The sequence below is a fragment of the Bufo gargarizans genome, chromosome 5 (assembly GCF_014858855.1).
Source record: "Bufo gargarizans isolate SCDJY-AF-19 chromosome 5, ASM1485885v1, whole genome shotgun sequence".
Taxonomy (NCBI): domain Eukaryota; kingdom Metazoa; phylum Chordata; class Amphibia; order Anura; family Bufonidae; genus Bufo; species Bufo gargarizans.
Window position 1 is genome coordinate 74,900,621 of NC_058084.1, and position 26,127 is coordinate 74,926,747.

Sequence of the window (26,127 nt, forward strand, 5' to 3'; positions counted from 1 at the left end):
TTGGGGTCATTTATCAAACTGGTGTAAAGTAGAACTGGATTTCTAAAAGAGCTGTCAAATATGAAAGGTGGAATCTGATTGGTTGCTATGGGCAACTAACCCAGTTCTACTTTACACCAGTTTGATAAATTACCCCAAATGTCCCTATAGTGTCCATAGCAGCTATAATGTCCCCTAGATGCCTCCAGTAATAATAACACCCTATATTGTGCTCCAGGCAATAATCCCTGTATAGTGTCCCCAGAAATAATAGAATGGTCCCTACAGTGCCTCCCCAATAGCAACATCCCCCACGCTGCCCCCCACACAGTAGTGTCCCCCACCAGTGATGGTCAGTTCGCAGTGTTCACCAGCATCTTTAGTAAGGAAGACTCACCTGTCCGGCGATGCACAGGAACTTCTTGGAACTGCCTGCTCCCGGTGACTGCATTTGATTTCAGACCGGCTCCCGGCACAGGTAAGGGTTTACCTGCGCATCGCCGGACGGGTGAGTCTACCTTACTAAAGATGTCAGCCCACATGTGTTCGCTGGCGAACACTGCGAACTGACCATCAGTGCCCCCCACACAGTAGTGTCCCCCACGCTGCCCCCACACAGTAATGTCCCCTACGCTGCCCCCACACAGTAGTTTCCCCCCACATAGTAATCCCTCCCATAATAATTTGCCCCCACACAGTATCCCACCATATTCCCCCCTGTCACGTCCTCCTGAGTGCACCCCTCTCATGTCCCCCAAAGTTGGCACACAAAATAAAATAAAATAAATTTGCTCCCCACACAGTATCCCACCATATTTCCCCACCAAACGTCCTCCTGTGTGCACCCCGGCCCCCTCATGTCCCCCAAAGTTGGCACATAAAGGTAAAAAAAAAAAAAACTAAAAGCTAAATACTTACCTGCGCTTGCTCGCAGAATCCTGGCACTGTGCTGCTGAATCCTGTCACAGGCGCACGCGATGATGTCATCACGTGTGCCTGCGCCGGGTTTTTACTACCGCATAGGCTTCAGACCTGCCCCGCCGCAGTATATGGGTGTCAGCGCTTCAGCAATGAGTGCTTGCATCTGTATTGATGGAAGCGCTCATTGCTTCTGGGCCTGCTGGCACCCCTGTGAGAGCCGGAAACCGGGACGGACCACCCCCCCTTCTCCCCCCCATCCTTCCCCCTGGGCACGCCACTGGCCCTGTATTTTCTGCCATCCATCTTTCCTTCAATCTTGACCAGTTTTACAGCATCTTTACAGCACGGTGCTGCCATCACTTTGTAAATGGTGTTCTTGTGGGGAAGGAAAGTGTTGGGTATGTGCTACACATAATGTTTCCCATGATGCCCAAAAAGTTCAGTTTTAGTTTCATCTGACCAGAGAACCTTCATCCATGTGTTTTATGGGTCTGCCACAGGCTGGTAAACTCATGTTGGTGAAATGTGTGTTCTTTTTTTCTCACCACATCTGGCCCAACTCTGTGAAGTGTATGGGTTGTAGTGATCCTACGGATGAGATATTTCCATCTCTGCTCTGGATCTTTGGAGCTTCTTCAGTGTTATAATTGGTGTCTTTATTGAAGCTCTGATTATTGCCCTCCTTGCCTGGTTTGTGAGTTTTGTTGGGTGGCCTTTTCTTCTATTCTCTTTGTGAGGTGACCTTCTCTTCTCAAGTTTGCAGTTGTGCCATATTCTTTACATTTTGTTATAATGGATTTAATGATGCTTCATGCGATGTAAAAAGTTTGGGATATTTTTATAACCCAGTCCTGATTTATATTTCCTCACAACTTTGACCTGCTTGGTCTTCAAGATGCATGCCTAGTAATGTTGCAGGCTCAGGGGCCTTTTAGAACCGGTTTATTTATACTCACATCATGTGACAGATCATGTGACTGTTTAATTGCACAAAGGGGGGTGTAATTTAAATAATAATGTGAGCTTTGAAGGTAATTGGTTGGACCAGACCTTATTTAGGGGCTTCATAGCAAAGAGGGTAAATACATATGCCCTCACAATATTTCAGTTAATTCATTTTTTATTTTTTTTAGTGCTCATGCACGCGACGATATATATTTCATTGTCCGTAAAACATAGATCCGCAAAAAATACGGATGACATCTGTGTGACATCCGTTTTTCTGCGGATCCATTGTAACAATGCACACAGAGTCATTTCCGTTTGTTTGAGAACTCATTGAAGTGAATGGTTCTGCATACAGGCCGCCAAAAAAACAGACACGGAAGAAAAATATGTTCGTGTGCATGAGCCCTTACACAAGATATTTTTTCATTTCACTGTAACAATTTGGACTATTTTATCACATCCATTCCAAAAAATCTATATTCAAATCAATTTTCATTCCAGTGTATAATGCAACAAAACTGTAAAAATACCAAGTGGGTGAATACTTTTACAAGACACTGTAGCAGGGGCACTGTAGTGTATATAGACGTACAACATTCAATCAAATCTCTAGAAAACAAGAGATAAACATAACTCATATCATACAAATTATCTTCTTAAACCAGACTCATGGAGTAAGTACTCAATGGAAATAAAAAGCTGAACAACATAAAAAAAAGTCTCCTTTGTGACTGTTACCTGAGTGATTGTGGGGAAAAGTGTTAAAGAGACTTTCATCTTGTCTTCCTTAGTGTTAAAAGATGGACCTCTTAATGGAACCTACAGACTGCTGCAATTGCAGTTTCATTGGGGTTCCTCTGATGACCAAGGATCGGAACACGTTATAGATGGACTGAGATATGCAGGAGAGGTACTGAAAAGAATATCTGTTGGCTGTTTACTTGTAGTTTGGTGTATATTATTTAGAGGGGTTGTCTCATGAAGAGAACTTACTAGGATAGGAGATAAGTGTTTGATTGGCAGGTGTCCAACTGCTGATCCCCCTCCCCCCCCAGCATGAGAGTACTGCTGCTCCATTCAGCTCTAGCATCTGTACTTGGCTATCTTTGGCATTACCACAGAGTTGAATAGAATGGCACACATGCATGGGCGCCTGCCACTCTTTTCAAATGGGGAGCATAGGGCCCCATTGTCATGATCAGGTGGAAGCCTGAGCGGTCAGATGCTCGCCAATCAGACACTTATTTGCTATCTGTGCAAAGGAGATCATTTGTCTAAGGTCACGTTCACATCACTGATTAGCTTTCTGTTCTTCTGATCCATCTGATCAGATGCTCAAAATAACGGATCAGTTTAAAAAAAAACTTTCTGTGTTTCTGACGGATTAGAAGAACGGAAAGCTGATTGGTGATGCGAACTCTGCCTTAGGACGAGTTCACATCACCGTTTTTTGTTTTTCATTTTTGTGATCCGTCAGAAGAACAGAAAAATAAAGAAAAAAACGGATTCTGTAAAATAAAATGGATCCTGAGTATCAGTTATTCACATGTGAAATCCGTCTGAGCCATTTTCGTCAGAGATGTTATTTTAGAAAGGAAAAAAAGTCCTGCATGGTTTTTTTTTTAAACAGGATCCTCTTTTTTTCTTTTTTTTTTCTGTTCTCTTGACGGATCAGAAGAACAGAAAAATAAATGGTGATGTGAACTCGCCGTTAAAGGGCTTATCCCATGACTAATGTAAAAAACTAAAATCAGACATCATATAGTACATGGCAATCTCTTTCTAGAACCAGCCCTGTACCTCACATGGGTCCAGAGATCTCCACATTCATAGCTCTGATAGATTTATATCAAACTGACAGCTCAAGGGGAGTGTGCTTTCTGCTGCCGCTCAGGAGGCGTGTCCATTCTCCCCCTATCACAGCTCAGGAGGCAGTTGAAGGATGAAACTGAGCATGTGCGGCCATCTCAGTGAGCCGGACAAAGAAATAAGAAAAAAACTGCAGGTGGCGCTATACAGATAAATTTTATTGAATAGCTCAGTGGCTGTGCTAAATTTTTTATTACATGCAATTACAAAAGTATTCAGATCCAACACCAGTAATGGGATAAGCCTTTTAAAACTTTCTGTAAATGATTTCAAGAGTATCCCGTGGCATTTTACCTACAAGATACATTGATTGTTCATTACTTCCTATAAATAACGTATGTATATACACAGAGGATCTACAAGCATTTTGTCAATTCCCAACATAAAAAAGGTGAATAAAACTGTGACTAAACCACAGGTAAAATGATAGGTAAATTGTGCTTTCAAATACACATCAAGTCATATTATTATGACCACCATCTAATATCCAGAGTAACCGCTGTGGGCAGTACGAACAGCAGCTACATGGGCAGGGAGTGACTCAATAAGGTCCTGGTAGGTTGTCACAGGTATCGGGAGCGATGCTGACTGCAGTGCATCCCACAGGTTCTGGAGGGTGTGTGTGGGAGGATCCATAGAGCGAACACAATGATCCAGGTGGTCCCACAAATGCTCAATCTGGGAAATAGGGGGACAAGGGAGTACATGGAAGTTTTGTTCATGCTGTTCCAACCAATGTCAGACATTTCTAGCCCTGTGACATATCGTATTGTCTTGCTGGAAGACCCTATAAGCCCCAGGGGAGACAATGAGCATGTCTGGCTGTACATGATCTGCAAGGATGGATTCATACCCAGATCGGTTGAGAGTGCCTTCCACATGGATGAGTGGGCTCAAAGAATGCCACAAAAACATTCCCCTTGTGTTCTTCCAGCAATGGTTGTAGGGTGTTTGTTCTCTGATGTTTCTCCCCTGACATGCCAACATACATCCATTTGATGAAGCAGTAAATGTGACTTTTCAGAGAAGCCAACCTTTTGCCAATCAGCAGAGGTCCAATTCTGATACTGCCGCAAAAATTGGCCTGTTCTGCCAATGCAACTTTGTTAGCAGAGGTTCATTGACCATCCGTCTGCTTCTGAGCCCCATATGCAATTAGGTTCACTGAATTGCTGTTTTAGACATACATTTGGTAGCCCCTGGTTCTTTTAGGGTACTTTCACACTAGCGCTGTTTGAATCCGGCAGGCAATTCCATCGCCGGAACTGCCTGCCAGATCCGAAAAGACATGTGAAAACTGATTAAATTTGAATCCTGATCAGGATTCTGATCACAATGAAAAAAATGCATTGGAAAAAACGGATCCGCCCTTTTATGGACTTTAACTTTTTTTGCAAATTTTTCAGGTTTAACATGCAAAAGCCAGATCCGGTTTGACGGAACACACGGCGCCGGATCCGGCATTAATGCAAGTCAATGGGAAAAATGCCGGCGTTCAGTCAAAGTGTTCCGGATTTTGGGCCGGAGGTAAAAATACAACATTCTACGGTTTTCTGAAAAGCCTGATTAGTAAAAAAGACTGAACTGGATGCATCCTGAACAAATTGCTTTCCATTTAGAATGCATTAGGATAAAACTGATCAGTTCTTTTCCGGATTTGAGCCCCTAGGACGGAACTCAGCGCCGGAAAAGAAAAACGCTAGTGTGAAAGTACCCTAAGGTGGTGAGCTGCTTCACTGCAGTGTTAGTCCACCCTTGCACATCATTGTTCAGCTCTCACATGAGCCACATGTGGCACTCCGCAGTTTCTCCGTTGCTTATTCGCAATGGTGACACTTGTCCTCGCACAATGCAATTTCACTACAGCAGCACGTGAACAGTTCACAAACTGTGCAGTGTCAGAAATTCTACCACCCTTGTCCCAAAACCCAATAATCATTGCTTTTTACAACTCTGATAAATCGCCCCTTTAAGACATTAATGAGGGATATCTGTGAAGTTTACATAAGTTTTATCAAGTGGAGATAGCAAAAAGTAAATCTTAGGCAGAAACGCCCAGCTCGTCATCCATTGGTAACGTCACTCGTTTTGTTTTGCAGATACAATTTGTTCATTGGAACTCAAAGTATGACAATATTACAGAAGCCAAGAAGCATCCTGATGGAGTGGCCATAATAGCTGTGTTTTTAAAAGTAAGATCAACCTTCAAGGACACTTACAGTGTATTATAGGTGATGAAACATGTGAGGCAACAGTAATGTATGGTTTTTTTCATAAAGAAAATAGCTGCTCGGCCTCTATGTTGGGAAATGTGGAACACATGCTCATTCCGAACACCTTATTTTTCAATTTATTTAAATACACTGATAAATCTCCAACATCCAGCTCTAGATCCCGATTCCCTTTATAAAGTGCATGATATAACTGTACTCCACTAGGGGGAGCTCAGTGCATAGAAATTTATACAGTTACCATTGAAATTAATGGAAGTTGTAAAAACATCTCTTTGCACTGAGCTCCTCCTAGTGTCTGTCAGAAAATGCTCCGAATTTATGCCAGGAGCATAAGAAGGAGTTCAGGTTCCCCTCCCCTCTGGTCCCCATGGTCTGACTCATTTGTAAGTATATACACTGTCCCGTGTACTAGCCCCATTAAAGGGAACCTGTCATCTTTTCAGACATGCCTGCTGGAGATAAGCAAATTTGTAAAAAAAATGTATTCCGTCGGTTCGCCAAATTTTACAGAAAAATTTGCTTCGATCCAAATTTATTCGCGGCAAATCGTGTTAAAAAACTGCTATTTCCGGGCTGCAGAGAGCCTGTATAGTGGTGTAGAACACTATGCCTTGCATAGGGAGTCTGCTGTGGTAGTCAAACAATACTGTGAGTCGGTATGACACACAGATGACAGGCGTCGCTCTTAGAATTACTGCACACTTCACTTATTTGGGCAGTCACGGGGCCAAAACTGACCAAATAACTCAAGTATGAACTCAGCCTTAGGCCTCATGCACACGACCGTTCCGTTTTGTGCAGTCCGCAAAACACAGAAGCCGCCCATGTGCCTTCCGCAAATTGCAGAACGGGCGGCCCATTGTAGAAATGCCTATTCTTGTCCACAAAATGGACAAGAATAGGACATGCTATATTTTTCTTGCGGGGCTACATAACACAGAGTGCTGTCCGCATCTTTTGCGGCCCCATTAAAGTGAATGGGTCTGCACCCGAGCCGCAAAAACTGCGGCTCGGATGCAGACCAGAACAACGGCCGTGTGCATGAGGCCTTACAGGTAGATGTTGGCGTCAAGAAGAAGCGCACTCCTTTTACACCGTCGTCTGCTGATTCCACATAGATGTCTACAGGACCTGTTCTATTAAATGCTTATACAAGTAGAGCCCCCTGACAGAGTGGAGAGGGTGTCAGCAGAAAGTTTGTAAAATCCTAGGTATGGAAGGGCTCACACTACAAAAGACTGGATAGCGGAGGGTTCACTGCTCTCTGAATCACCCTCAATCCAGCAATTATGGAGTGCAACAATAATAAATAGGGCAGGCACACCTCCTTCTGGTATGGAAGAGATAGATTCCGTATAAAATGCAAAAACATTTATTTGGTCATATACATGGTTAAAGAAATCCCCCCACCCAAAAAACTATATGTGTATATGGATGATCTATAAGAAATGCAGCAATGAACAAATTGCTGCCGATACAATATGCTGCCGATTAGAAAATACAATGAATCTCCGTTGCAACCTAAAAAGAGACAACCTATGGAAAAAAGGTATATAAGAATGGAAATCCACAAAAAAACGTGATGTCTTTCTCCTTCATAGCATGGGGTTCAATAGAGTACTCCTAAGGAGTGATACTGTTTATTAGTGTGTTAAATAGTCAGACACACTTGCAGATTCATAGAACAAGGTTGTCAGTGATTTTGCAAAAACCCAGTTGTCAGGGATGCTGCATAGACAAAGCTGATAGATAAAGTTTTAACAATGCTCAAAACAGCATATATCGTGGTCTGTGTGGTATGCACAGAGATGATATGAATCTCCGTATTAGCAGACTTAGTATAGTTTACAAGTGGATCTGCGTATTAGCAGGCTTGGTATAGCTTGCAAGTTAGCTTATGTCTATTAGGAATACAGTGCCTCACTGCCCTTACGGCCGACCATAAGTTTTTTTGCGGTTTGGGGTCTGCATCGCGGAGTCTGGAGAAGCTTTTCCACTGTACGCCGTGTGGGTAGTCATGTGTGCAAATCACATGCAGCGGTCGTGTGATCGCAAGAGCCGATCATGTGATGCAGGTCTTGGAAGGTTTTGCAGGTCCCTGGAAGGCTTTACTCAGTGCACAGAGAATATATAGTATTGCTTATACCTGCTGCGTCTCACTCGGTTTCGATAGATCCGGATAAAAAAAAGATAGTTTGGTGGTCTTTGGCACAGAACTCCTGCCAAAACTGCCAAAACACGAGCCAAAACGGACCAAATAACTCAAGTATTAACTCAGCCTTACAGCCATGCTTTGAATATATATAACTGCCGCTGACGTGAACTGAATGTATTTTTATGTTTGTACTGTAATAGGCCACTATACGCTTTCACCAGAATTAACTGCAGAAATGCACTGAAAATATGTTTATCTTGTTGGACTGAAATAGGCCACTATACGCTTTGACCAGAAAACAACGTAAAGAGTGAAGTGCGTATATATTTTTCTTGTAGTACTGAAATACGCCCCTATAAGCTTTCACCAGAAATAATAGCAACAGTGCAGTGCGTATATATTTTTCTTTTTTTACTGTAATACGATTTCAACAGAAATAACTGCAGAAGTGAACTGAGAATATATTTTTCTTGTTGGACTGAAATAGGCCACTATACCCTTTCACCAGAATTAACTGCAGAAATGCACTGAGAATATATTTTTCTTGTTGTACTGAAATACGCCCCTATACCCTTTCACCAGAAATAGTGTGTATATATTTTTCTTTTTTTACTGTAATACGCCCCTATACGCTGTCACCAGAAATAACTGCAACAGTGCAGTGCGTATTTATTTTTATTTTTTTACTGAAATACGCCCCTATAGGCTTTCAACAGAATTAACTGCAGAAGTGAAATGCGTATATATTTTTCTTGTCGTACTGAATAAAATACTAAGATATAAGCCACTAAAGGCTTTTCAACACAACACTTACAGCCCAATAACAAAAGGCTGCAATAACAGCTGTCTAATGACTATTTGGATCCCCAAATAATCTTTCCCTGCACTTGTAAATCGCTTTCCTATCAATGTCGCTAGCACCTTCTGACGTCTCTCCCTGTACTACGATGCTGTCAAATGATTCCTATCCTTTCCCTGCACTTATAAATATTTTTTTTCTTTTTTTTTTTTTTTCCACAATGGTTTTTCCACTTGCTGTCCCTAGCGCCTTCACACGTCTGTCCCTGCACTCTGAACGCTGAAAAATGGCAGAATCAAAACTGGCTGCCATATTTATAGGGCTGTGACATCACAGGGCTGGCTGGCTGCTTATTGGCTGTATCAATCTGGGTGATCCCACCTTCCCAGAGTTCCTTGCCCCATGTCCTCAGTCATCACATGCATGTGTAGCCGCCATTTTAGGAAAATTGCGATTCGTGGTAACGAATCGCAAGGAAATTTGTCAGCTTCAGAATATAATTGAATTCTGCATGACTTAGCGATGCTGGAGCATGTTTTTTTCAGAACTCTTGAGGTATACCATTTGTCTGTTGTTCCTGCTAGACATTTATGAATAAGTTGACAACTGGGTGTCACCATTCCTCTTGTCAAATGCTTGTGTGTTCCTTCACAGTTTCACACTGTCTAGTACATTCATTATATCTTATTTCCTGAAACAAAGTGGATCTGGGCACTCTAAGGGTATCTGGACTATAACGAATTTATTAACACATAATAAAATTGAATAAGTAAATATATTAGTATCAATGAGCGCAACCTATGTTATACAATAACACCCTAATATAAAACAAACTAATCAGCATAAATTGATAATATATATATTAAAAAAAAAAAGCAATATCGAAGTCTAGTAGGTATATTATCAATGAAATAAATGAAGTATGGGCTCCAAAGACGAATAGTCCCAAGGATATACAGTAGCAGCAAAAATAACAATGTCCTGTGATAAGGCCAATGAGATATACTGGTGTGATACCACAAAAAAGGTCCTGTATGACACAGTGGAAACAATATGCACAACCAGAAGTAGCGGCATCCCGCTTTATGCAATTACCTACGGCGTCCCACTGGAATAATTTCACTGTGATCATGATGAAAGTCCTGCCGGAAAAGATTGAAACGGTCTTAATGATTATAAACATTATTTTAAATAATCACCCCATAATATAATATCACATAGAAAGTTACACCTCATAAAAAAATTGCCTCTGATAAAAAATATATAAAATAACATGAAAAACTAGGTGTAACTTTCTATGTGATATTATATTATGAGGTTATTATTTTAAATAAGGTTTCTAATCATTATGAGCAATATCTAAGATTGTGAAGCCCTGAGAAATAAGTGGAAGGACAGACTATTTGCCCAAAATCCATTTCGGGTTTTGGGGTAGCTTACTTACTATAAAAGAACGGATTCTTTGAGGGATCTGTCAGCTACTGAGGAAGGGGTGACCTGATACCCCGAAACGCGTCTAGCTAGGACAGGAACCCCAAGTTTTGTGACCACCTGATATATGTGAATAGCCTGCCGGATTTATACAAAGACATCGTCCGCTGCGCGAATGGGAGTTTGAATTATACAGCGTAAGACCGGCAACCTAAGCGAGAGTCTAGCTGCACGTGTCAAACAACTGCCAGCGTGGGAGAGTGAGGACGAATAACGCTTGTGAGCAGGGCTCTCTACAGATACAGGACCATCTAGCTGAGCGACTTTGGGACAAAAAGTGATACAGTAAGACCGTTTCAATCTTTTCCGGCAGGACTTTTATCACGTTCACAGTGAAATTATTCTAGTGGGACTCCGCTGGTAATTGCAAAAAGCGGGATGGCGCTACTTCTGGTTGCACATATCGTTTCCACTGTGTCATACAGGACCTTTTCTGTGGTATCATACCAGTAGATCTCATTGGCCTTATCACAGGACATTGTTATTTTTGCTGCTACTGTATATCCTTGGGACTATTCGTCATTGGAGCCCATACATAATTTATGATTAGTTTGTTTTATATTAGGGTGTTATTGTATAACAAAGGTTGCGCTCATTGATACTAATATATTTATTTATTAAATGATTTTATGCGTTAATAAATTCCTTATGGTCCAGATAGCCTGAGAGTGCCCAGTTCCACTTTGTTTCACGTTTTCCATTGATAAGGGGACAGGGTGAGTCCTCTATACTGAGTGCACCTCTGTTGGTCTTAGTTATTCCTGTGCGCCACATCCACCATTTTATTATATCTTATTTCCTGATGAATGCAAGTAGTTACTAAAACAGACAGGAGAGATGATAGGTCCTCTTTAAAGGGGTTTCCTCACTTTGGGATAGGTCATCAGTATCTGATTGGTGGGTGTCCAACACCTGGGACCTCCGCAGATCAGCTACTTGAGAAGGCACCGGAGTTTGCAGTAGAGCTGTGGCCTTCTCTCAGCTCACCAAGCACAGCGCCGTACATTGTATAGCAGTTGTGCATGGTATCGCGCTCAGCCCCATTCTCTTCTATGGGGCTGAGCTGTACCTAGGTCATGTGACTGATGAACGTGACATCACATGGCCTAGACAAAGCTTCAAGAAGACCGCAGCACTACTGTGAGCGCCGATGCTTTCTCAAACAGCTGATCGGCGGGGGTCCCCGGTGTCAGACCCCCACCAATCAGATAAAAAAAATCTGGAAAACCACTTTAATACAAGGCACTTGCTAATATATTGTGATTGTCCATATTGCCTCCTTTGCTGGCTTGATTCGTTTTTCCATCACATTATACACTGCTTGTATCCAGGATTTACGACCATTCTGTTATCTAGAAGTGGTGGACGTGCTTGCACACTATAGGAAAAGGCACTGGCCTCTGTAGGGGCAAACATAGACATATACGTGAGTGGTGAGTGCAGCTAGTGCAGCATTTCACTCACCGCTCCCCGCGCCCCCTCTGTACAAATTACCACTTCCATAATAGAAGTGGTCATTAGCTTTCACACTATAAGACACACTGCCTCCCCCCACAGTTTTAGGGGAAAAAGTGTGTCTGATAGTGTGAAAAATACAGTAATTTATTGTATAAAATTGCTATTCTGCCTTTGTTTTTTGGGAGGTTTTATTTTTATGGTGTTCACCATGCAGCATAAGTTAAATTTTTGGGAAAGTAGAATGAACAGAAGCAAACAATTTTAACATATTTTTGTAATGATTTTAACTCTATAGTATACCGTACACAATGTGGTCATTTTATTATGGTCATTGCGGATGCAGCGATAACAAATATATATTTTTTTTCACAATGATAAAGACATTTAAAGGTGATTTTTAGGCTACCTTCACACGTCAGTATTTTCCTATATCCCGATTTTCGGTCCGTTTTTTGCGGATCCGTTGTTCCTGAAAATGTTTCCGTATGTCATCCGTATGTCATCCGTTTTTTGCGGATCCGCAAAAAACGGAAACATGTATAAATTTCAATAAGTAAATAAAGTTGTTTGGATTTCTTTGAAAAAAAATTGAAAAAAAAGAAAAAAGAAAAAATTTGTTATGTGTTTCCAGGAACGGATTCCGCATAAAACGGATGACATACGGAATGACATCCGAATGTCTTCCGTTTTTTGCGGATCCATTGACTTTGTATTGTACCAGGATCCGAATTTTGCGGAAAAGAATAGGACATGTTTTATATTTAAACGGACATGCGGAACGGAACAACGGAAACGGACAGCACACATTGTGCTGTCCTATTTTTTCCAGGACCCATTGAAAATGAATGGGTCCAGATCTGGTCCTGATCTGTTCCGCAAAAAATGGAACAGATCAGGAAAGAAAAAACGGACGTGTGAATGGACCCTTAGTTTCACTACTTGCATTTTTTATTCAAAGTACTTTTTTTTCTCTGGCCCTTATAATACACTCTAATACTTATTTATTGCAGTGTATTAAGTCTGTTACAGTAAATCTAATAGGGCATACTAGGCACTCAGCCCTGGAAGCTATAATCAGGCCGCTGGCTGGCAAGGCAGCCTCTTGGCACCAGCCTTTCTGCTGCTCGAGGCGAAAAGTGAAACAGCGCCCCCCATGCCAATTTCTTAACCTAACTCCTTTGCCACAATGAAAGCGCTCATTGCCCATGGCCCTTCTAATGCCCCCTTCCTGGTGCTGCCTGAGGTGATTGCCTCACCTGGCCTCATTTGTGGTGCACCCCTGTTTGGCACCCTGCAATGCACCATTCTAACCACTTGGATGCAGGGGCAGACTAAGTGCATGATAGGCCCAGGGCTGTCTACCTAACTCGGGCCCCTTCCTCTATTTTAGTTAAATTTATTTTCTGTATAAAAAGGCTGTGGTACTTCATGAGCACCAAAGTCTCTTCCTAGGCCATATAGTTACATAGTTACTACGGCTGAAAAAAAGACATACGTCCATCAAGTTAAACCAAGATATAGGTGGGGACGCGAATCCCAAAAGGAATTGAGACTCCGATTTCTACACGTTTTCATAAGCATTAATGTTTTTTACTTTTAAGAATTTGTCTAAACCCTTTTTGAAACTGTCCACTGTTCCTGCTGTGACCACGTCCTGAGGAAGTCTATTCCACAGATTCACAGTTCTTACAGTAAAGAAGCTTTGACGCTGAACTTTTTCCTCTCCAGTCGGAGGCATATGACCTCACATCATCGTTCACGTGGTCTAGGTGCAGCTCAGTCCCATCTGAGTGATTGGGTTTGAGCTGCAATACCAAGCGCAGTGCTATCAAATGGACAGTGCTGGGCAAAGAGGCTGCAGCACTCACTGGAACACCACAGTGTCCTCAAACAGCTGATGGGGCGGGGGGGGGGGGGGGTACCAGGAGTCGGACCCCCACCATCTCATAACTATCTGAGTACAGGTGTCATAGATGTTACCTGCAGTCCTATGTAACACCCCACATAACACAGTGAATTATTGTGTTATGTGGGGTGCTACATAGGACTGCAGGTAACATCTACTATGGTATCTGCACACAGAAAGTTATCACTGTTATCTGGGCTGTTACAAATTTGCCAAATTTTAAATACATATGATTATAATTAAACAGACTTGGGGGCGAATACAGCACCACATACGTCTTACATCCAGAGACATCTCCTGTCACGTAGACCTTCTCTTTCCTCTTCTCCTGCGTCTGACCCAGACCACCATGACAAATTCTTTCAGGCGCATCTCATCTCTACAGAGTTTGTTACACAGACACATTAGATTTCTAAATTTTTCCATCAACCTCCCCATCCTGGTGTCCAGACAGTGTAATCCTGCTGCAACTCCCAATACTGTGCCCATTGTGCTCCCCAATGCCCCAGGTACTATACTGCCGAAAAAAGTAGTAGACATAATTGGGGTCATTTATAAAACTGGTGTAAAGTTGCCCATAGCAACCAATCAGATTCCACCTTTTATTTTTCAAAGGAGCTGTCAAAAATGAAAGGTGATATCTGATTGGTTCCTATGGGCAACTAAGCCTGTTCTATTTTACACCAGTTTTATAAACTAATGTCTACAGCAATTATAATGTCCCCTAGAGTTTACCAGTAATAATAACATCCTATATTGTGCTCCAGGTAATAATGCCTGAATAGTTGCCCCAAAAATAATGTCCCCTAATATGTCCTGTAATAGAAATGCCCCTACAGTGCCTCCCCAATAGCAACGTCCCGCACACCGACACCACATAGTAATTTCCCCACACTGCCCCATATGGTAATTTCCCCCACACTGCCCCCCCATGAAGTAGTTTGCCCCCACACTGCCCCCACATAGTAATTTACCAACACTGCCCCCATATAGTAATTTCTACAACACTGCCCCCACATAGTAATTTACCCACACTGCCCCCCCATGAAGTAGTTTTCCCCCACACTGCCCCCACAAATTAATTTGCCCCCACACTGCCCCATGAAGTAATTTGCCCCCCACACTGCCCCATGAAGTACTTTGCGCCCACACTGTCCCCATTAAGTAATTTGCCGCCCCACTGCCTCCATTAAGTAATTTTCTTCTATGAAAATACTTGCCACCACTGTCCCTGCAGTAATATGACCTCCTCTGCCCTCCAAAGTTGGCACACACACAAAAAAACAAAAACAAAACTAAAGGCTAATACTTACCTGCGTCCGTGATGGTAAGGCAGATGCGCGTAAATCAAAGCCCTGCACCAGAACACAGGCGCGCAATGAGGCCATTGTGCATAATGATGTCATCACGCACACCTGCACTGGGCTTTTACTACCACATATGCCTGTGGCGGTGATAGGTGGAGGGGCAGGGAACTATGTGCTCCTGTGCCCCACCACAGTATGTGGGTGTTCTGGTTGGCGTTGGGCCCTCCCAGCGATGCCGGGCCCGAACACCCATATTAAAATCTGCCAGTGCTTGGATGTCATGGTCAATGGTGATCGTGGCATCAGCCCCTCAAAAACCTTCTCATCACTCACTGTCCCCAGTGGGACTCACAATTTAGGTTCCCTATCAGTATGTCTTTAGAGTATCAGAGGAAAGCAGAGTACCCGGAGGAAACCCACGCAACACAGGGGTTCACACTCCATGCAGATTTTGTTCTTGGTTGAGATTTGAACTTAGGACCACAGCGTTACAAAGCAGCAGTGCTAACTACTGAGTCACCGTACTGCCCTCACCTAAGTATTGTTCATTTTGCATCCTTTGTTAACTGTCATTGTAATCCTGCCTGTGGAGATAATGAGATGGCTACTGAAAAGTGATTTCTAGAACAGAATGTGCAAGTCTATTATGAAAATCAGTGGCGAATGTGAAAACTGCAAGATTTTAGATTTTTTGTAATGTAGATAATGATATGGAAAATTATATTTTTTATTCTTAATGATATTTTACATAAAAATGATTTTAACAATGGGTCATTTTCCATTATTAAGTTAAATTAAATTAAACCTCTGATTATAACTTTTGTTTTAACAGATTGGCAAAGCAAAGCAGCATCTGAATGCAATTGTGGAAGCAATAGGCTGCATAAAGGCAAAGGTGTGTGATGAAATGGACTTTGATTCTTTAAACTACTGTACAAAATACAAACATCACATTTGAGGAATGAAGATATTGTAGTCAGTGACATGTACATCGTAAGGGGAGGAGTTCTTGCAAAATGTCATACCTATAGGTCAAGTTGATTGCAAGGTTACAGGAGCTTTGTCTGGATGATCACAGTGGGAACCTGGCTGTGACCCTACTGTAAGAGCCAAGATCAGAGTTAACTCTAATCCTTAACAATTTAACCCCTTAGATACTGCAGTCAATTCTGACCATAGTATCTAATAAAGAACAGAACACACTAACTGACATTTCTACATTAAATAAAATATATTAGTTATACATCCCAAGAAACAAAATATGTATTATATGCTTTGTATCCTTATAACCTTTAAAGGGTTTTCCAGAATTTCAGTATTGATGACCTAGAATAGGTCAGCAATATGTGATTGGTGAGAGTCTGACCCAGAGCGATCAACTGTTTGAAGAGTCTGTCCCCAAAACAAAAATAATATTCAAAGTTAAATCTAATTATATGCTAAAATTGAACAGAAATAAAAAAATTCTAGTTTTTAAAACCAAAATTGTCCTGATTTTCATAGGCTTAAAAAGAAACTGCCCTGGTAATCAGCTGATATTTGCAGGTCTGACTTGTCTAACCCCCTGGTAGCTGTCATTGCTGGGGAACCTGTGTCTGGCCATTAATATGGCTTACCACCTAATACAGCTGCTGGACAGCCGCTCTACACTGTGGCTCAAACAGTGGGGTCCTGAATGATGTCCACATTCTGAGCCTTTAATCTTGTCGATGAAGACACTACTCCATGAACCTAGACTGATCCTTGCTCCCGGAAACTTCAGCCATCAATATGAATGACATTCTCAGGTCCTATCTGCTCTTCACTCTGCCTGGCAATGAACAGACCGTCAACTACGTCTGGTGGGCAGAGGTGCACCTAGCCTTTCTGCTGCCTGAGGCGAAAACTGAAACAGCGCCCTTCCCCCCCATGCCAATTTCTTAATCAAAACTTTTCCCTTCAGCTCATGGCCCTTCGGCTGCCCCCCGTCTTGCAACTACCTGGTGCTACCTGAGGCGATTGCCCCACCTGGTCTCATTGGTGGTGCACCCCTGCTGGTGGGGCACATTTATCAAGAGGTTTTGCCCCTGTTTCAGTCCTATTTTATCTCTGGGCAGACTTCTCTATTTTTTTATTATTTTATAATAGTTTAGACTTTTCTATTTAATCGCATTTATTGTTAGGTTTGCGCCTTGTCTTAGACTTTACCTCGTATTTGTGCATGTTCTATTTTCCCGTCTTTTTCGAAAATCAAGCTGTTTCATCAGTGGACTTTTGCGATTTATGTACAGTTAGGTCTATATATATTTGGACAGAGACAACATTTTTTCTAATTTTTGTTCACTAAGGCCAGACTAGGAGCGCAGCGGTAGGGGAAGGACAGCATGAACATGGTTTAGAAACAAGGGAGAGCAGATAGGGTTAAAATTGAGCTGAGAGAGGAGGGGTGGAGCTGTGGGCATGGTAATGGGGGGGGGCGGAGCCAGGTAGGAGTTAAGAGGAGTAGAGAGAAGGTGAGGGAGAGCCATTTTGAGAAGGAGGCAAACAGACATGGCACTTACAGACAGCATGGTGGAGGAGATGGGCCAGAGGGCCAGTCTGGCTACAGGATCGGGTCGGTGGCCTGTTTGGGGAGCCCTCGGGTGCGTTACATTCCCCAGAGACAGTCTCCAATGTACGGGCTGCCCGGCCGCGGCGGGGCCACCTGCCGGCGCGCTTACCCCTGAATGTACCCCCAGGACTCTGCGCGGTTTAGTAAGCCCCTCAGGGGACCCTCCGCGGTGGGGGGCACATGCGCAGCCTGCCAACACGCGCTCCCGCCGCGGGAGGAATCCCGTAGTTCGGCGGAGTTCGGAGAAGAGTGGGACGCCCCTTCCCCCACTCTCTGCAGCGTCTTCGTCAGGAACAGGACCAGGTCCTGTGGGCCAGCCCAGGCCAGGTGTTATCGGGCAATCTGCTCGGTGTGGGCAGCAAGGGAGACAGGCTGCACAGGCAGGAGGAGAAGAACTGTGCAGGCCCAGAGGCGCAGAGCGTGAAGAAGCGGGGATCGATCAGCACGTGGCAGGAACCATACACATGCACCTGTCTGGAGCATCTAGCGACACCCAGGGATCCACAGCAACGCATGCAGATAGGCCTTCAATGTCTGCGATGCCTGTCTGGGATGAGACGCCAGCTACTTCTAGGAGCATGACGCCAGGATTCCGGGACCAGCAGGAGACAGGACTGACGGCAGCTGGAGTCACAGCACCCGCGGTGCCTGGTGAGACATCATGGGGTCCCATATTAGCGCAAGTTTGCTCCCCGGGTGGTGGATTGGTCCCTGGGTAATTGGGAGCGGGGTTAGGTCAGATTTTAGGGCGTTTAGAGGGGTGGTTGTCTAGTTTGAGGACGTCCCCGTTGCCGGCTTGGGTGGGTAACCGGGGGACGGGGGTTGGGACTGGGCCAGTTGGTGGCGGTTTGGCGTCAGTTTCAGTGGAGACGCAAGTGGGCGGGGAGGAAGAGAAGCCGAGGTTGGATGATAATGCACGGGGGGAAGTATATGTGTGCTTTGAAGGCCCTCTGGGGGCTCACTTGAAGCAAGAGGTGAAAGAAAAAATTTGGAAAGGGGAGTACGTGGAAATATTTTCGCTGCTCCCATTAGAACAATTTAATTTGGATAGGAGTAGAAAGGAAGACGGTAAAAAGGAGGAGGAGGAGGAGAAACGGCGGTACCGCTTGATTCCACGAACTTTCGCCAACTGGTTACAGGTGTTTGCTAATCTGGCAAGTGTTATTGGCGGAAAGTCGCCGGAATGTTTGCTATCAAGATGCCATAGGGGATGCGTATCGGACTTATGGGGGAGTGGGGTGGCTTCGATACAACGAACAATTTCGTCAGAGTAAGGCGGTTAGGCCCGATATCCGGTGGGATCACAAGGATATTGGTCTTTGGTTTAGGGTGACAGCACCGATCCGGTCGACGCAGTCCATTCGGGGGGAAGTTGGGGGGGGGGGGGGGAAGTATGGGGGGGCCATGGCATTGGCCTCGGCAAAAGGATTATGCTTCCTTTTCAATGAAGGAAGCTGCAGGTTCGGGGGGAAGTGCAAGTTCAAGCACGAATGTTCTTCGTGTGGGGGCACGCACGGTGCCAATAGGTGTTTTCGGGGAGATAAGAAAGCAGAGAGGTGGGGACAGAGCTGGAAAAGGGCCAGACGCCGGTACGGGTGGAAAGTATGCGGGACTTCCTAGATAGATACCCGAATCGGGAGGCAGCAAAGCTGTTGGGTGATGGTTTCCGTTTTGGTTTCCGGATCCCGTCAGTTATAATGGCGGGGCCGTTGGTTCATAAGAACTTACGGTCTGCACTTGAACACCCAGGGATAGTCTCTGAAAAATTGGGTAAGGAGGTAGAGTTGGGGCGGATGGCCCAAGCCGTTAAACGATTGGTGCCCAACGATTGGGGTTGGTGCCCAGAAAGGAGGCGAACAAGTTTCGGTTAATACACCACTTATCATTCCCAAAAGGGACATCAGTTAATGATGGCATAGATCCTGAAGTATCTTCGGTAATATATACGTTGTTCGATGCGGCAGTGTGCTGGGTGAGGCATTTGGGGCGGGGCACGTTATTAGCCAAAATTGATATTGAGGCGGCGTTTCGCTTGTTACCGTTTCACGTTGACAGTATGCGGTTGCTAGGTTGTTTTTGGGAGGGGGGTTATTTTGTGGACAGATGTTTGCCCATGGGATGTTCGGTTTTTTGTGAGTATTTTGAAGCATTTAGTTCTTTTTTGGAATGGTAGGTAGTTGAGGTATCTGGTTGTTCGTCGGTTATCCACTATCTCGATGATTTTTTATGCCTGGGGCCCACGGGGTCCAGGGTTTGTTCGTTGTTATTACATACCTTGCGGTCTGTTTTTGCGAATTATGGGGTCCCTTTAGCAGAAGAAAAGACGGTAGGCCCGGTGACTGAGTTATGTTTTTTGGGCATTATAATAGTTACAGTTCGAATGGAATGTCGGTTGCCCGAAGAAAAAATTGCGGTATTAAGGGAAGACGTGAATAGGGTCATAATACGAGAAAAAAATCACGTTGCGAGACCTACGGTCCTTGCTGGGTAAGCTGAATTTTGCATGTCGTATCTTGCCAATGGGTAGGTGTTTTGCAGACGTTTAGTGGCAGCTACAGCGGGGGTTACGGCCCCCCATAATTTTTTGCGGCTGGGAAAAGAGTAAAAGGGTGACCTGAGGGTGTGGGCCGGAGAGTTGGGTGACTAGAGGTTGGGTAAGAAATCTGGCACTTTTAGAATTGTTCCCCATTGTCATGGCGGTGGTGTTGTGGGGTGAACGTTTCGGAAACAGGAAGGTGCGATTCCACTGCGATAATCTAGGGGTAGTTCAGGCTATTAATAGCTTATCGGCATCTTCCCCGCCAGTAGTTAAACTATTGCAGTTTTTAGTCCTTCGCTGTTTGTCGCTTAACACTTGGGTGGTTGCAGTACATGTGGCGGGGGTGACTAATTCACTGGCGGATGCTCTTTCTTGTTCACAGTTGGAGCGGTTCAGGCTTCGTGCAGCGCTTAGACTGGGCCGCCATAAAAAGCGGCGGCCCAACCTAATGCCCCTTAGTGACCACTGTAAAAAGGTGCATGGGTGGTCACTAAGGGGTTAATAAACTCCTGGGTTGCTTTGACTTTATGATTTGGGTTATTGTCCATTTGTATAATGAAACGCTGACCAATCAGTTTGGCTGCATTTGGCTGGATTTGAGCACACAGTATGTCTCTGAAAACCCCAGAATTAATCTGGCTGCTTCTGTCCTGTGTCACATCATCAATAAAAACTAGGGACTCACTGTCACTGGCAGCCATGCATGCCCAAGCCATCACACTGCCTCCACCGTGTTTTACAGATGGTGGTATGCTTTGGATCATGAGCTGTACCATACCTTTGCCATACTTTTTTCTTTCCATCATTTATGGTAGAGTTTGATCTTGGATTCATCAAAGAATGTTCTTCTAGAAGTGTGCTGTTTTTTAAGCAGTTTTTTTTTAGCAAAGTCCAATCTGGCCTTCTTATTCTTGGGCTTATGAGTGGCTTGCACTGTGCAGTGAACCCTCTGTATTCATGCAGTCTTTTCTTTATGGTAGATTTGGATATTGAAACGCCTATATCCTGGAGAGTGTGGTTCACTTGGTTGCTGTTGTGAAGGGGTTTCTCTTCACCATAGTAATTATTCTGCGATCATCCATCACTGTTGTCTTCTGTGGGCGTCCAGGTCTTTTTGCATTGTTGAGGTCTCCAGTGCTTTCTTTCTTCCTCAGGATGTACCAAACTGTAGATTTTGCCACTCCTAATAGTGTAGCAATTTCGCAGATGGTTTTTTTCTGTTTTCGCAGATGAAGGGTGGCTTGTTTCAGCTGCATGGAGAGCTCCTTTGACCACATGTTTACTCTTTGACCACATGTTTACTTCTCAGTAAAATCTTCAAAATGCAAGCACCACACCTCAAATCAACTCCAGGCCTTTTATGTGCTTAATTGAGAATAAAATAATAATGAAGGAATTGCCCACACCTGCCCATGAAACAGCCTTTGAGTCAATTGTCCAATTACTTTTGATCCCTTTAAAAACAGGGTGCCACATGTAAAGGAGCTGATACTCCTAAACCCTTCATCCAATTTGAATGTGGATACCCTCAAATGAAGGCTAAAAGTCTGGACTTTCAGTTTAATTTGCGACTTTATAAGGCTACTTTCACACTGGCGTTTTGGCTTTCCTTTTATAAGATCCGTTCAGGGCTCTCACAAGCGGTCCAAAACAGATCAGTTTTGCCCTAATGCATTCTGAATGGAAAAGGATCCGCTCAGAATGCATCAGTTTGCCTCCGTTTGCAGCGTTTTGAGCCAAACGGAGTGTGAAAGTAGCCTAAAACATATTTGCGACTTTTCTGGGGAGAATGTGACATTTTAAACCATTAAATCAGCGACTTTCAAAAGGCAGACCAGACATAAATAGGACCTAGAAAATATGACACATCTTAAAACAATCTAAAAAGAATGCAAAAAAACGGATTTATCAACGCAAGTAAAAAAACACATGATAAATAGAAAGAAACTTAAACGTTCAACTCACAGGAAAATAGGTGTAAAATTGAGCTAAGATGATAAATGTGCCCCAGTGTCTTCACAAGCCCCCAATCCTGAGAAGAAGCAAATACTCCCTCTGCTGGTGATAAGGATGCAGTGACGTGATCATCCCATCTCCAGGCAGTTTTGCCCACAGATTCGCCTTCTCAAAATTATTTCACTGGACGCTTGGGAACTGAGTTATTTTTGTCAGTAGCAAAGCAATGAATCTCTTCCCCAGCCGGGGACAAGTCTACAGGTGCAATGATGTCACACTGGGATGACTTATAGGGTATGCAGAATAATATGGGTCTGGGATAACAGAGCAACACATACATTGCTTATTTATTTCGCTATAATGATATAAAAGTTCATAAGAAAACAGTTAAAGGGGTTGTGCCACCATTAAAGGGGTTATGCCATAATTGATGTAAAAAATCTAAATCAGACATCATATAGTGTATGACAAAACCTGTCTAACAAACCAGCCCTGTACCTCACATGGAGCCAGAGATCTCCACATTCCCTGCTCCAATTGCTCTGCTAGATTATATTTAGCCTGACAGCTTTGGGCGTGTCCTGCTTCTGCGGAAGCTCTATCCCAGTAACTGCCACAGCGTCTAACGGAACATATGGCTGGTGGCAGTTGAAGATTAAAACTGAGCGTGTTCGACCACCTCAGTGAGACGGACAAAAAAAAAATGAAAGGAAAAGAAGAAACAGCAGGTGGCGCTATACAGATACATTTTGTTGAATAACTCAGTAGCTGTGCTAAATTTTTAATGACATGCAATTACAAAAGTGTTCTGATCCAGGTGCTGCTTTAAAAAATTTGAAATATGTTTAGTGACACAACTCCTTTAAATGCTATTTTAATAAAAGTAAGCATGAAAAACTAGTTACTTTTATAATTTACCCTCCAGTTGTGAGATATTGTCTTTACTTTATTATAATGGCGCCCCCTAATGTTTAGTCTAAAAAGTAAAGTGCACATCCACCTTTTGAGGTGGTCGCACATGCTCAATTCAATCAACTGTCTCCAGCTATATGTACTGTTAGAAGCTGTGACAGTTACAGGGAGCGAACTGCAGCAGAAAGGACATGCCTACTAAGAAAGGACATGGCCCTGGAGAAAGACACAGAAAGAACACGCCCCCTGAGCTGTGACAGGGAGAACTGCAGTTGTTTGCTCTGTTTCTAATTTCTGTGTCCTGCTCACTGAGATGGAAGCACAAGCTCGGTTCTCTCCTTCAACTGCCACCAGCTGCGGCAGAAAGGACACGTCCTCTGAGTAAGGACATGCCCCTAGACTGCCAGCTAGAAATAAATCTAGCACAGCAATGAATGTGGAGATCCCTGGATCCATGTGAGGTACAGGGCTGGTTCTAGCTTTCCTCTAAAGAGGTTGTCATGTCCTATATGATGTCTGATTATCATTTGTTTTTACATCAGTCATGCTGTGGCCCCTTTAAAGTTAAATGCAGCTGCCATGGTATTCTTAATATTCTTGTAATGCCGTCCATGATCACCATGACCTTAACAACATAATCATTTTATTTGTGACATTTAGGGAAGAAAAGCTCATTTCACAGATTTTGACCCTTCAATCCTGTTCCCTACGTCTCGGGATTACTGGACGTACCAAGGCTCTTGTACAACCCCCCCATGTGTGGAGGGTGTCACCTGGCTGCTCCTAAGAGAACCGATCCCGGTCAGCCCAGAACAGGTAAAGCTGCCTCATCACTTTCACTAGGATGAAACATGTGAAGTCGATTCACATAAAACTTCATTTGAATACTGTACTGAGGGAGCGATCCGTACAGTATTAGAATGTATTGGCTCAGATGAGCGGAAGGTATTACTTCATGAAGTCTCACGAGACTTCGGGTAATAACTTCAGAAATGAATTTCTACTGTTAAAAAACTTTTCCAAACCTTGGAACCTTCGGATGTTTCATGCAAAGTCCATTCGCTCATCCCTAACTTTCACCACACACTATTTACCCTTTCAAAACTGTCAGGATAGATTTATCTATTAGATGTCTCCGTATTTAGAAGCTATATATTTATATATATATAATTTTTCTAAATTAAGACCACATGCATAATATTCTATCCTGTGTGTTGTATGGATCAGCTTCTATGCAGAACTTGTATAAAGATGAGCAAATACCGTTGAGCGCAGCGGTTTTAGTCCGGCCGATTCTCTGCAAATTTGCCGGGTTGCGTTCGGAGCTCCGTCGATCCCCATTATAGTTAATGGGTCCGGTGGGCATTCAGGCAATGCTGGATCCTGAGAGATCCAGCAGGCTGTTCTGCCAGATCTCTGAATGCTGGTGTGAAACCAGCCTATTACAATGAGGGCTCATTCAAACGCCTGTGTTTTGCGGTCCGCAAATTTCGGATCCGCAAGACACTGGATACCAGCTGTGTGCATTTCGCATTTTACGGAAATCACAGGGCCGGTGCTATATAGAGTTGCCTATTGTTGTCCGCAGGACATGCTCTATGTTATTTATGGGGCCGCAGAATGGCACTACGGATGCAGACAGGACACAGGGTGCGGTCTGCATCTTCTGCGGCCCTATTGAAATGAATGGGTTCGCAGAACAGATGCAGACCCGTACGTATGGCCGTCTGAATGAGCCCTAAGGATGTGTATTTGAGCTTGGCCACAGTTATTGCCAGTAAAGGTCTATTATTGCTTACAACATCGGCTTTATCATCATTGTAGCCTGTGGCCCCTCGGCATACGGTACCTCCCAACTTTTTGGAAGTTCAAAAAGGGACACTTATGGTTCATTGTGTGAAATATCCATTTTTCCTGCATATCTATACTCCTCAATAGTTTTCTCTTGCGAAATAGTGCAAAAATAATCAGAATATAGAAGTTTCTAAAATCCTAACTGCATTAAATAATGAAATAATATATAAAACTGTCTCTTATATACAGAGAGGAACCAGAGAAACTGGGTCAATATTGTGAATGTAATCATGTAAATCTATCCCTCAGATCAAAAAGAGGGACATTTATATCTGATATATAAGTAACTCAAGAAGATAAATCCAAAGAGAGCGCTGATGGCCGCATGGAGGGTTGTTCATTTTATTTAGCCACTGTATGTAATATAATTATACATTCATTATTATATTCTTGCAGATGAAGAAATTTAGGAGTCTTCTTGCAACTATGGAGTGTGAAATCCCAATACAATTGGTTAACAATTATCGGCCCACCCAGCCCCTGAATGGGAGAGAAGTTAGAGCATCTTTTGACTAGAACACCGTTCTGCAGGACTGAAGCTTAGACCGTGGTGCATGCGTTGCCTTGCTAGATGATAATCCCAATAGCAGATCCTTGAAAAATATTACATTATAATCTCATTTCTGATGTATCCATTGTGCTCACCCTTTTAAACATTAAATTAAATAAAGAAGTGGCTATGTTGCTTGCTTTGTCCTTTCTGTTACAACCCCCTAGACTTTAATGGAGTAGACTATTCAAAGGGATGCCAACTCCTTACATTTGTCAGACTTTAATGGCGTTTGTACAGGATTTGGTTAGTATCTCAGGAAATTAGAATATTATATAAGACCAATTAAAATAATGACTTTTAATACAGAAATTTTGTCCTACTGAAAAGTATGTACAGTATATGCACTCAAAACTTGGCTGGGGCTTCTTTTACATGAATTACTGCATTAATGCCGCAGGCATGGAGGCCATCAGCCTGTGGCACTGCTGAGGTGTTATGGAAGCCCAGGTTGCTTTGATAGTGGCCTTTAGCTTGTCTGCATCGTTGGGTCTGGTGTCTCTCATCTTCCTCTTGACAATATCCTATAGATTCTCTATGGGGTTTACATACCACCCAACTTTGCAAGGTTGAATTGGGACACTTGCAGCTTTATGAAAGAACATAAAAAAAAATTAGCAGGAGCAAAGAGGGCCAGAGGGACTTTGGTCAAAAAGAGG

General features: G+C 43.4%; 1 protein-coding gene across 1 annotated transcript in view; it reads left to right on the forward strand.

Annotated features, from left to right (window-relative positions):
• Positions 1-25,603, forward strand: part of LOC122938965 (carbonic anhydrase 3-like) — a 30,878-nt gene extending 5,275 nt beyond the window's left edge. Inside the window, exons 3-7 of the mRNA XM_044294858.1 lie at positions 2,640-2,758; positions 5,817-5,909; positions 15,900-15,962; positions 23,725-23,880; positions 25,315-25,603. Of these exons, the coding sequence (XP_044150793.1) occupies positions 2,640-2,758; positions 5,817-5,909; positions 15,900-15,962; positions 23,725-23,880; positions 25,315-25,434 (551 nt within the window). The 3' untranslated portion in view covers positions 25,435-25,603. The remainder of the gene's footprint in view (positions 1-2,639; positions 2,759-5,816; positions 5,910-15,899; positions 15,963-23,724; positions 23,881-25,314) is intronic.
• Positions 25,604-26,127: the final 524 nt, after the last annotated feature.